This window comes from Symphalangus syndactylus, chromosome 14, assembly GCF_028878055.3.
Source record: "Symphalangus syndactylus isolate Jambi chromosome 14, NHGRI_mSymSyn1-v2.1_pri, whole genome shotgun sequence".
In the NCBI taxonomy this organism is placed as follows: domain Eukaryota; kingdom Metazoa; phylum Chordata; class Mammalia; order Primates; family Hylobatidae; genus Symphalangus; species Symphalangus syndactylus.
The window spans coordinates 62873086-62885298 of record NC_072436.2 but is presented as its reverse complement, the minus strand read 5'-3'; the positions used below and the strand labels follow the sequence as shown (position 1 = coordinate 62885298).

The following is a 12213-nucleotide window of genomic DNA, read 5'->3' as shown; positions in this document are numbered from 1 at the left end:
AACTAATGATTGTATGGAAACAAATGGTTTATTAGTTTTATAAATAACACTAGGAAATTTCTCAGTATAAAGACATTTGTTGAAATCAGGTTAACGAAATAATGGTTTTATAACTCTTAACTTTATGTGGTACTCATTGTTATTAAAATATTTTTTCTTTTGCAGATTCTTTTTCTCCAGTACTTTTCCCCTAATTTAACATTTTGTGTTTTCCTGAATTCTCATTGCTGGCTTCCAAATGCTACCAGACGGGTGGGCTGTGTTGCGGGTTGCCATTCTCTGCTTCACGGCCTGGAAACAGTTTCCAGGGAGTAAAGTGGTAATATTTTCACACTTAGCTTTCTTATTTCCTTTATGTCATAGATCACAGTCCTGCACAGTCCTATTTTACAATGTTTATGAAAACTGTTTTCATATAATTTTCTAGTTTTCTAGATTATAAGGTGTGAAGTAAATCTGGTTGCTATTACTCCAGTTTATTCTGAAGTGAAAGAATGTATGTAATTCACTTTTCGTGTCATAATAATTGTAGCTGGATATTAATTTTTCAAGTAATTTCATAATTTGTTTTTAGTAATTGGTTTGTATAGCCTGTTTACAATTATTATGGTTACTGAAATGTTATGTTGCTATTTTGTGACTTTTCTTTAGTTTTATTTACTATGATTTCTATTATCTTACTTTTCCCCAATTCTGTTCTTTATTATTTCAGTTAAATATTTTATTTGCTTATTTTTTGAATTCCATTTCTGTCATTTTTTATACTTACATATTTCCTTTCTATGTTTTTAGAATGTTTGTAAATTTTTGGCGTGCATAAATACTTTAACAAAACCTAAAGTTAATAAATATCTTTTCCCCAATATGTGGTAAAACCAAATATTTCTTTGAATCTGCCTTACTACTTTTGTTTAAAATTTTAGGTCCAATTTGTATTGAATTGTTTTAAGAGCCAATATTCTCTTAGATATATTAATATATTTACTAGTATTAACTATTTACTTTGTTTTGGTTTACAGATCTTTCCTGAGATGAATTTCCTTCCTACCATAATTTCTCCTTTGATGTTTTTGTTAGTAGTGTTTTATTATTGATAAATTTCATCAGACATTTATTGGATCTTTTTATTTCTTTATTTTTATTTTTAGACAGGGTCTTGCTCTGTCAAGTGAGATCACAACTCACTGCAGCCTCAAACTCCTGGGTTCAAGCGATCCTCCCACCTTAGCCTCCTGAATAGCTGGAACCACAGGTGCCACCATGCCTGGCTAATTTTTTGTATTTTTTTTGTAGAGATAGGGTCCAGCCTTGTTGCCTAGGTTTGTCTGCAACTCCTGAGCTCAAGTGATCCACCTGCCTCAGCCTCCCAAAATGCTGGGATTATAGGAGTGAGCCACCATGCCTGGCCTGGATCTTTTTTATCATTTATTTACTTTAATATAATTTCCTGTTTTCCATCTATTTCTCTGAGCTCATTATGAAGTAATTTGTGTATTTTTTCCATTTTAAGTATATCTTCAGATTTATATCATTTACTTTTCTATTACATCACTTATTACTCTTTCTCATAGTCCTAATAATTGACCTTTTTCTAGTCTATTTTTATATTATACTGCTCATTTACCATTATTTTTTATCTGTCCATTTGCTCTTTACTTGAAAATGATTTTTTAAAATATCTTTTGGATTGTTCTACTGCTTTAACTAGAGTTGCTAATATGAACAATAGTTCTCTGAAAAGGAATTTGGAGAAAAGAAACTTTATTTCAGTGAACAGTTTGCAAACCAGGGAGACTATGTTTTGATGTGGTTGGTGTTATATATCTGTGCTATTTTCATATGATTAGAGTAGAACGGGGTCTCATTTTATATTATTCTGTCATCATCGTTACAGTGTATTGTTCTCTCTAGACTCATGCTTTTCCTAGTACGTTGTCTCTGATATCTTTAAAATTTAATGAATTTAAAACATATTTATTCTGAATACTGTGTATTTTAAGAATATTTTTGAAAGTTTATTTAAAATAAATAAAATGTGGAAATATTAACAAAAAGGCAATATTTCTATGCCGTTGCTATATATTAGGTTGAAATGCCCTACTGAAATGATCTACTGAAATAATGGTGGTTATCTGTTGACTAAAGTTTATCTGACATTCCCTAACCTATATGATAGTAGGTTAAAATTTCATCTAATATAATGTAAAGCAAACACAAATCCAAAATTTGAATGCAGAGGCTGTCATCCTTGACGAATTGGAATATATGGTAAAGTGTACTTTGGTAATTAGATAACCAAGAGTTGAAGAGCAATACTTAAACACGGATAAACTGTCCTCCTCGTGTGTAACTGTTTGGGTTAGGGTCATCGGGAGACAAAAGATAAAAGCATAAGGAAGAGATATGGCGTGCATTTATATACACACTAGTTTTTACTTTTTTGGCATTAGAAATTGCTGATATAGTTTTACGATTTTTACAGAAAAAATACTAGTAGAAAAGAAAATAACCAGAAAAACATAACACAGTCACTAAAAAATGTTTATATTACTTTAATAATTTTAAATGTATTTAAATCTCATATATTTAAATATTTTGTGTTTCTTGTAGTACTGAAGTTTCCTAGGTAAACCTGTCATCTATATGTTTTTTCTAATCTAGGGAAGATTATGCACTTCATGCCCTCTGAGAGTCAGATGTTATGAAAATTCTGTGAATTCCAAGAATGGATCTATTTCGGACTGGTAAAATTTCCTTTTCTACTTTAGTTTCTCAGCTTGCCCCTACTTTTTAGTTAAGAACTAGTACTTGTTGGTTGCCTTTTAAAAAATAATGTATTTCCTCACAGGCCAACTTCCATCCGTATTTAATGTACAGTCACCTGTATTAGATGAGTAATCTTTAAAAGATTAATAAAGTTGGCGTATTGAGACTATGAATGAAAACGGCGAGCAAGGAGCTCAAGTAGCCTGTGAGATTTAAACACAGGACTGATTTTGACCCCGAAGGTAGAGGACAAATGTTCCTGCTGCACCCTGTATCTGCAAAAATGCAACCCAAACTCCTGCCAAGTAGGAGGCATTAGGAAAACTGGTAACCCTTAAAATAATTGTGCAATTAATCACTGCAAGAACTAGTTGGGACATGCACATTAATACCGAGCGAGGTAATCATGATTAATATTGTGACAATAAATACCTCAGGAAATCAATAATGATCAGCGATTGTTTCAAAGGGCTGCAACATAATTAAAACATTTTACCCTGAAATGAGAGCGCTTTTAGGGGACAAGCCACATAAAATTTTCCTGGCAAGCCACCGCGAGCAGCAGCAGGAGAGCCTGGCAGGGCCGCTTGCCTGGCAGCGGCCTGGGCTCTAGCGCTGAGAGGGAGGCTCCTGCATTGAGGAGACGTCTGCGCGGGTTCATCAATGATATCACAGCGCGGGGAAGCGCAGCGCGCCTGCGCGTGGGGGCCTTGCTCCCTGGGCTCTTCTCGCCACCCGGGCTAACCCTTGAGTCACCCTGCGTTGCGCTGGGGCTCAGGGGCCAGTGCTTTCCAGAACCCCCGCTCGGCAGCCGCTGTCCCCGCCGCATTCTGTGCGAAGCATCCTTTCCAGGTCGTTTCTCTGGGCTCAGGTCCTGCGCCGCCTAGTGGCTCCCTGGCCTGTTCAAGCACAGCCTCCGGCTCCAGCCGCTGCGGGCTGGAGGCTCCTTTTATGTTTTTATTTTTAAAAACCAACATATTTTTGTTACACAGATACAAAAAATACATAGTTATATGCCCTGATCAAGCCAGAGACAAGTCTGGAAAACAAGTAAAACAGGCATCCGTAATTTTTGTTTGTTTGTTTGTTTGTTTCAGACAAGGTCTCGCTTCGTTGCCCAGGCTGGAGTGCAGTGGCACGATCTCGGTTCACTGCAACCTCCGTCTCCTGGGTTCAAGCGATTCTCGTGTCTCAGCCTCCCGAGTAGGTGGGATTACAGGCATACACCACCATGCCCAGCTAATTTTTCTATTTTTAGTGGAGACGGGGTTTCACCACGTTGGCCAGAGTGGTCACTAACTCCTGACCTCGTGATCCGCCGGCCCCGGCCTCCCAAAGTGCTGGGATTACAGACGTGAGCCACCGCGCAGGCCCATCCCTAATTTTTCAGATCACACTGGAGATAAGCAGCCTTCTTTCCCGCACCGTGAGGGCTGGCGGCTCCCCAGCAAAGAGGGCGTGACGCGTTCCCTAGCAACGGGCAACCCCAGTTCAGAGGCAGCGCTCTGAGCACCAAGGCCGGCTTAAACAGATACTCTCCCAGCACTTTGGGAGGCCGAGGCGGGCGGACCACCTGAGGTCAGGAGTTGGAGACCGGCCTGGCCAACATGGTGAAATCCCGACTCTACTAAAAATACAGAAATTAGCCTGGCGTGGTGACAGGCTCCTGTAATCCCAGCTACTCGGGAGGCTGAGGCAGGAGAATTGCTTGACCCGGGGAGGCAGAGGTTGCAGTGAGCCGAGATTGCATCACTGCACTCCAGCCTGGGCAACAGAGCAAGACTCTGTCTCAAAACAAAAACAAAACGAAACAAAAAGCCCATACGCACCGGCTATGCAAAATTAAAATGTTCACGTCAAATATGTGTGAGTGTTTCATATGAACTGATCTTAGCACATCGTAATTATCTATTTTGGAAATTTCAGTTGCTGCATGTGGGTAGCTCACATTGGCTGTCTTAATCCGTCAATTCAATACCACATCACAATGCAAGATACCCACCGTTCTTCTCTTTCTCCTTGGTTATGTGAGTGACCGATAATTTCCCACAGGTTCTGTGTATCGTCCTAACATTGTGGGACCATAACATTAACCCATATTTAATGAACACATCTAAACTCAAACCAATAATTTATCATTGTAGTAAAATATACAACCGAAATGATGAGACGGCTTCCCCAGAGAAAAGCGCTGCGCGCACAATCATTCTCTAGGCGACTTCATATTTCTCTAGTCCAATTCTCTGGGAACAATGAGTGCTCTCTCTTCGCTCTTCCTCTAGTACCTACTTTTCACATGCAAAGGTATAGACCCTAGTGGGAAATAATGCCTAAGACCACCAATCCCTTGACGGTTTGCTCACAATACTATAAATGAAAATGTTTCCAAATAATATTAACATCCATCTTTGTCTATCACCATTGCATCAATGTTTGTGTTATCCTATAAAATTTAGAAGGCCTAGAAGGATGTTTTTGCTTTTTCCAATATAAAAATGGCCTAACACAGACATAGATGATATAGATATGGATAGGTAGGGGGTGTATTTTGAAATTTGTTTCTCTAAGGGACTTATTTCACTTCAAATTTGAAATTATTCTGGTTTTAAATGTAACAAATGATAAGCCTTATAGAATGACAACACAATTGTATATGTTATAAAGGCACAGGGTATATCAAATGATGAACCAATCATTTCATGTTGAGGTTAGTAATTTTTTTTTTTTTTCCTGAGACCTCAATTCTCAGTAAATGAGGACAGTTTTTATACAGAGGGGCCTTACCACCACCACATACTGGACTTGTTCTCAGGCTGTGAGGTTCTGCCCACACCAAGCCAGGATGAGAATTTTATTCTTCACACTGTTCTCAGTACTTGTTTATATCCTCCCAAAAGTTCATTTTTTATGCTGTTTGTTCTCTCACATTTAATACATGTAACAAAAAGTTATTATGGTTTTTAAAATAGAAAAGTATGTTATCTTTTAATCTATGTCCCTATAGAATTATCTTGATCCATATACTTTCGTTGTTACAGGCAGATCAGGCTAAACTTCCACTCTCTGGAATAAATGCCATGACCACTGCTCTTTGAGCATTATTTTTCTTAAATTATTTTTTTAAACAAAAATTAATCTAACTTACATTAACAAAATTTCTTTTCAAAGTAATCCATTTCTTTCAAGTGAAAAATGTTTACCTTCTGTTATCAAGAATTCTCTGAATACAAAATGTTTATTTTTTTAAACTTTAGAAGAAATGGAAAATATCTACATGTTATTAATCTAAAAATACAGGCTCTGGGTTTATATGGTGTTAACATGTCTTCCAAATTTTAAGGAATAGGTATTTAAATGCCATGCACTTTGTTTTTAAATTTAGAAAATGTTCCAACCTTTTGGCTGGGCATGGTGGCTCATGCCTATAATCCCAGCACTTTGGGAGGCCGAGGTGGGAGGATCACTTAAGTCCAGGCATTTGAGACCAGTCTGGGTGACATGGTGAAACCCATCTCAACAAAAAATTACAAAAATTTACCAGGCGTGGTGGCACTACCTGTAGTCCCAGTTACTTAAAAGGCTGATATGGGAGGGTTACTAGAGCCAGAAAAATTGAGGCTGCAGAAAGTAAAGTGTTGAGGCTAACAGATGGTAAACATTTAATTTTTCACTTAAAAGAAATATTGGTTACATTGAAATTTGGTTAACGTAGATAGATAAATTTCTGTTAAAAAAAATTTAAGTGAGTCTTGTTAATACCACTGCACTCCAGCCTGGGCAACAGAGCAAAACCTGAAGAAAGAGAGAAAGAGAGAGAAAGAGAAAGGGAGAGAGAGAGAGAGAAAGAGAGAGAAATAAAGAAAAAGGAAGGAAGGAACGAGGGAAGGAAGGAAGAAGGGGGGGAGGGAGAGAGAAAGAAAGAAGGAAGACAAAAGGAAAGAAATAAAACAAAAAAGAAAATGTTTCAAGCTTCACAGTAGCAAAGCCACTCTGTAATGAACACACAACAGAACCAAAACAAAAAAGGATTCTACCGACCAATCTAACCAACAATGCAATTAAAAAGTTGATTCAAATATCAAAAATCAATTTTAATAATAACTATATGGTATGAAAACCCCACAAAGATCAAGTAAGATGTATTATACTTTAATGAATTTATGAGTTGAGAGCAGGAAATCTGTAAATTTAATCAAACAAGTCTAAGAATTATGAGGAAGTTGTACTGCTAATGTATTATTTGACAAACTATTCAGTGGAACACAAAGATATTCTTAATGAAGTTGCATACATATTTTAAAATGTTATCGAGGTAGATTTTTTAAAATGAGATGAATAACTTGAAAAAGTATTCAGGGATAAGGAGAAAAATAAATTTAGATAGTTTACATATATAAAATACATTTTAAAAGATAGGCTTGTATTTTTTTATTCCTTAAATAAAAGGAATGGATATTTAAATCCCATACCTTTCATTTTAAAATTTAGGAAATGCTTACAGCTTCCTGCACTGAAATCTATACTAACACAGCTAATCTAATCAGCGGATAACAAAATCAAAACAAACGGAATTCTCTTGACCGATCTATTTTCTTGATTTTTGAAAGTCTAAATGTATACTCAAAGAAAGAAAACTATTAATAATTGATTCTATTATTTGAAAATATTTACTGATCATTTATCTTACACTAAGTGATCTCCAGCTCATGGAGATAGATTAGTGGAAAAGTATGTAAAGTTACCCAGGTTTGTTAAGCTTAAATTCTAATGAGGGAGAAAAGAAGTAATCGAGCAGGTACTTTAAAACAGGAGTGTTGGCTGGGCACGGTGGCTCATGCCTGTAATCCCAGCACTTTTGGGAGGCTGAGGCAGGTGAATCACCTGAAGTTGGGAGTTCAAGACCAGTCTGGCTAACATGGAGAAACCCCGTCTCTACTAAAAATACAAAAAATTAGCCGGGTGTGGTGGCGCACGCCTATAATCCAGCCACTCGTGAGGCCGAGGCAGGAGAATTGCTTGAACCCGGGATGCGGAGGTTGTGGTGAGCCAAGATTGCGCCACTGCACTCCAGCCTGGGTAACAAGAACCAAATTCCGTCTCAAAAAATAAAAATAAAATAAAAGTGTGTTATGATATGGCTTGGAATTCTAAAAAATTGCATACTGTGGTTGCTATGTAGAGATTGGAATGAAAAAAAGGGCAATGATAAAAGCTTAAATTCATATAAGATATGGCTAGCCTGTAATTTTGAGGGTCCCTCAAATAAGAATGTATAATAGTTCTCATTATTTCCCCCAAGAAATCGCTGCAGTAGAGCCCTGACCGCGTGAGGGAAGCAGTGTAGTTACCAAGTGGTGAGGGTGGGAAAGTGAATTTGAAAACACCATTTGGAATTACTGCACTTTAAAGGCAAAGCTGGCAGGTTTTCCATACACGACAGATCTGAAAATGTGTGTGTGTGTGTGTGTGTGTGTGTGTGTGTGATGGAGAGATAGACAGAGAGAATGAGAACCAGACAGATACAGAGAGAACTAAAAGGGGACATCAAGAATATTGAGCTGAGAAACTATAAAATGGGAGTTGCCATTAAACAGATAGGGGAAGAGCAAGTCTGCGGAGTATCACAGGCTCCATGTGGACCTTCATTTTGAGATTCCTGACTGACAGCCAAGTGAAGAAGTCAGACAGTGCTGGGTGTAGTCTAGTGTTGAGGTGTAATATGAAATATCAGGAAATTAATGACACAAAAATTTGTAAGAAAGCAAAGCAAAGAAAGATAAGTCCAGGTCCTGAGCCTAGTGCTTCTCTAACATTTAAAAAGTAGTAAAGGTGAGAAAAAAACAGCAAAAAAGGACTAGGGGTAATTATCAAAAATGTCCGCGGGAAAGTGGGTTAAGTGTTCTGGAATTCTATCAAAGAAAGTTTTGCAAAAAGGAGAGATCGCCTGTGTCAAATGCTGCTGATACATAAATTAAGCCAAAGGCTGAGGAATTATGCTTTAATTCATAATTTAACAATATGGCTATCGTTTATGCTTTGAGAAGGGCAATTTTGTTGGAGTGAGTAGGTGAGAAACCATATTGGAGTCCTTGCTAAAAGGAATGTCTGACCTCTGGATTCTCTTTTTTTTTTGTTTTGAGACAGAGTCTTGCTCTGTCACGCAGGCTGGAGTGCAGTGGCTCCATCTCAGCTCACTGCAACCTCTGCCTCCTGAGTTCAAGCAATTCTCCAGCCTCCTGCTTCTACTCATAGAAGCAGAGAGTAGAATGCAGGTTACCAGGGGTGGGAGGCAGGGGTTTGGGGAGACGGTGAAATCATTCAAAAGTGTAGTTAGACCGGAGGAATAAGTTTAAGAGATACATTGCACAACATGGTGACTGCAGTTAATGTATTGTATTCTTGAAAATCAAGAAGTTCTCACCACAAAAAGTAAGTATGTATATGTTCCTGGGCGCAATGTAATGATTCCACCATCTACCTATTTCTAAACAGGTTTTACACAACACATATACAATTTTATTTGTCATTTAAGAAACGAATGAATTGTAAAAAGAATTAAGTACTGGAAAATTGTCACAGTTTAGGACAACTCTCTTTGTAAAATTAGTGGTTCCTTGGGAGTCGAAATGCTTCCCGGTGCTGGGAGTGAGCGATGAGCTGGAGGCCGTGCCCTGCCGCCGCGGCTCTCGCGGGATGTTCTATGCCGTGAGGAGGGGCCGCAAGACCGGGGTCTTTCTGACCTGGAATGAGTGCAAAGCACAGGTGCACCGGTTTCCTGCTGCCAGATTTAAGAAGTTTGCCACAGAAGATGAGGCCTGGGCCTTTGTCAGGAAATTTGCAAGCCCGGAAGTTTCAGAAGGGCAGGAAAATCAACATGGACAAGAATCGGAGACGAAAGCCAGCAAGCGACTCCGTGAGCCACTGGATGGAGATGGAGATGAAAGCGCAGAGCCCTATGCAAAGCACATGAAGCCGAGCGTGGAGCCAGCGCCTCCAGTTAGCAGAGAAACGTATTCCTACATGAGAGACTTCGTCGTCGTCTACACTGATGGCTGCTGCTCCAGTAATGGGCGTAGAAGGCCACGAGCAGGAATCGGCGTTTACTGGGGGCCGGGCCGTCCTTTAAATGTAGGCATTAGATTTCCTGGGCGGCAGACAAACCAAAGAGTGGAAATTCATGCAGCCTGCAAAGCCATTGAACAAGCAAAGCCTCAGAACATCAATAAACTGGTTCTGTATACAGACAGTATGTTTACGATAAATGGTATAACTAACTGCGTTCAAGGTTGGAAGAAAAATGGGTGGAAGACAAGTGCAGGGAAAGAGGTGATCAACAAAGAGGACTTCGTGGCACTGGAGAGGCTGACCCAAGGGATGGACATTCAGTGGGCGAGTATCTTAAATGTTCATGTCCTATGGCTATTATGACCAAATAAGCTAAGTTTACTAGAGATTAATGGTTTATGTAAGTGGTTTAATGACATAACAATTTCCATGAAGTTAATATCATAATGTATATTAAAACATATTTGAGGCTGGGCGCGGTGGCTCAGGCCTGTAGTCCCAGCACTTTGGGAGGCTGAGGTGGGTGGATCACTGGGTCAGGAGTTCAAGACCAGCCTGGCCAGTATGGTGAAACCCCATCTCTGTTAAAGAGTACAAAAATTAGCCGGGCGTGGTGTTGTGCGCCTGTGGTCCCAGCTACTCAGGAGGCTGAGGCAGGAGAATCACTTGACCCCGGAGGTGGAAGTTGCAGTGAGCTGAGATCGCGCCACTGCACTCCAGCCTGAGCAACCATATGAGACTCCCAAGACTCCGTCTCAAAAAAAAAAAAAAACCATTTGAGCCTGGGCTCAGTGGTTCACATCTGTAACCCAGCACTTTAGGAGGCCCAAATGTGCTGACTGCTTGAGCTGAGAAGTTTGAGACCAGCCTGGATAACATGGTGAGACTCTGTTTCTAGAAAAAATAAAAAATTAGCCAGGTGTAGTGGCACATGCCTGTAGTCTAGTTACTCAGGATGCTGAGGTGGGAGGGTAACTTGAACTGGGGAGGTCGAGGTTGCAATGAGCCAAGATTGTACCACTGCACTCTAGCCTGGGTGACAGAGCGAGACCCTGTCACAAAAAAACAAAACAAACCCACCCATGTACACACATTTGATTCTTTTCCTTATCATACAAGTAATACAGTTTTTTGGTTTGGTTTGGTTTGGTTTGGTTTTTGAGACAGGTCTCACTCTGTCACCCCAGGCTATCGCGTGATCTCATTGCAACCTCTGCCTTCTGGGTTCAAGTGATTCTCTTGCCTCAGCCTCCCAAGTATCTGGGATTGCGGGCATATGCCACCACGCCTGGCTGGTTTTTGTGTTTTTGGTAGCGATGGGGTTTTGTCATGTTACCCAGGCTGGTCTTGAACTCTTGACCTCAAACAATCCACCTGCCTTGGCCTCTCAAAGTGCTGGGATTACATTTGTTTTGTGTCACTTCCTATATGTTTTTGTTTTATTATAAAAAGGTTTAAAACTAAATAAATAATCATGTCAAACTTTTATTTATTGTTTTGAGACAGAGTCTTGCACTGTTGCCCAGGCTGGAGTGCAGTGGCGCAATCTTAGCTCACTGCAACCACAAGTAATACAATTTTAGTGAGAGTATCACTAGGCATAGAATACACAGGCAGTGTGGTTTGAGGGATGTTCTGCAATCCTTATATTTTGTTAAGAACACAAAGTAACACCCAACCTGGGCGTATGACATTACTATGACAGCTGTATGTCACCCTGTTCATTTCTTTGGAATGCATCATAATGTTAAATAAAACAATCAGTGTAAAAAAAAAAATTAGTGGTTCCTTTCTTAACCAAGCTGTTGGTCTATATTAGTTAATGAAATGAGACTTGGTTTATACTCTAAATCTGAACACAAAATTGTAGTCATCTTCTACATATTAAGTGATCTGAAAGTAACAGCAGAATCAGAATGAAAGCAAGCCATCTTAAAAGAAAGTTATCCCAAATGAAACACTTTATTAGCTTTGATTTATCTCTTTTACTTAGAAATAAAATGAATACTTATTATTTTAATAGACCCAATTGCTTCAGGCTATAAACTTGATTACTCAATTTCAACTTCACTTTTTATAGCCTGAGAGACATGCTTTTGAAAATATTCTTGGCTGGGTGTGGTGGCTCGGCACCTATAATCCCATCTACTCAGGACGCTGAGGCATGAGGATCTTTTGAACCCAGGAGGTGAACGTTGCAGTGAGCCAAATCATGCCACTGCACTCCAGCCTGGGCAACAGAGGGAGACTCTGTTTCAAAAAAAAAAAAAAAAGTCATTTTTGAATAAAAACACAACGCCTTTAATTCCATGCTATTGTCCTTTATATATTAACTTGTAGAAAAAGAAAAAAGTTATATGATGAAATTTATTATGTTCCCCT

The 12213-nt window shown here is 39.1% G+C and overlaps 1 protein-coding gene across 1 annotated transcript; it reads left to right on the top strand.

Moving 5' to 3' along the window:
* The first annotated feature begins 9435 nt into the window (after window positions 1-9435).
* On the top strand, window positions 9436-10209 carry LOC129462997 (ribonuclease H1-like). The gene has a single exon (XM_055243449.2). The coding sequence runs from the start codon at window positions 9460-9462 to the stop codon at window positions 10192-10194; it is 735 nt and encodes a 244-aa protein (XP_055099424.1). The 5' UTR covers window positions 9436-9459; the 3' UTR covers window positions 10195-10209.
* Window positions 10210-12213: the final 2004 nt, after the last annotated feature.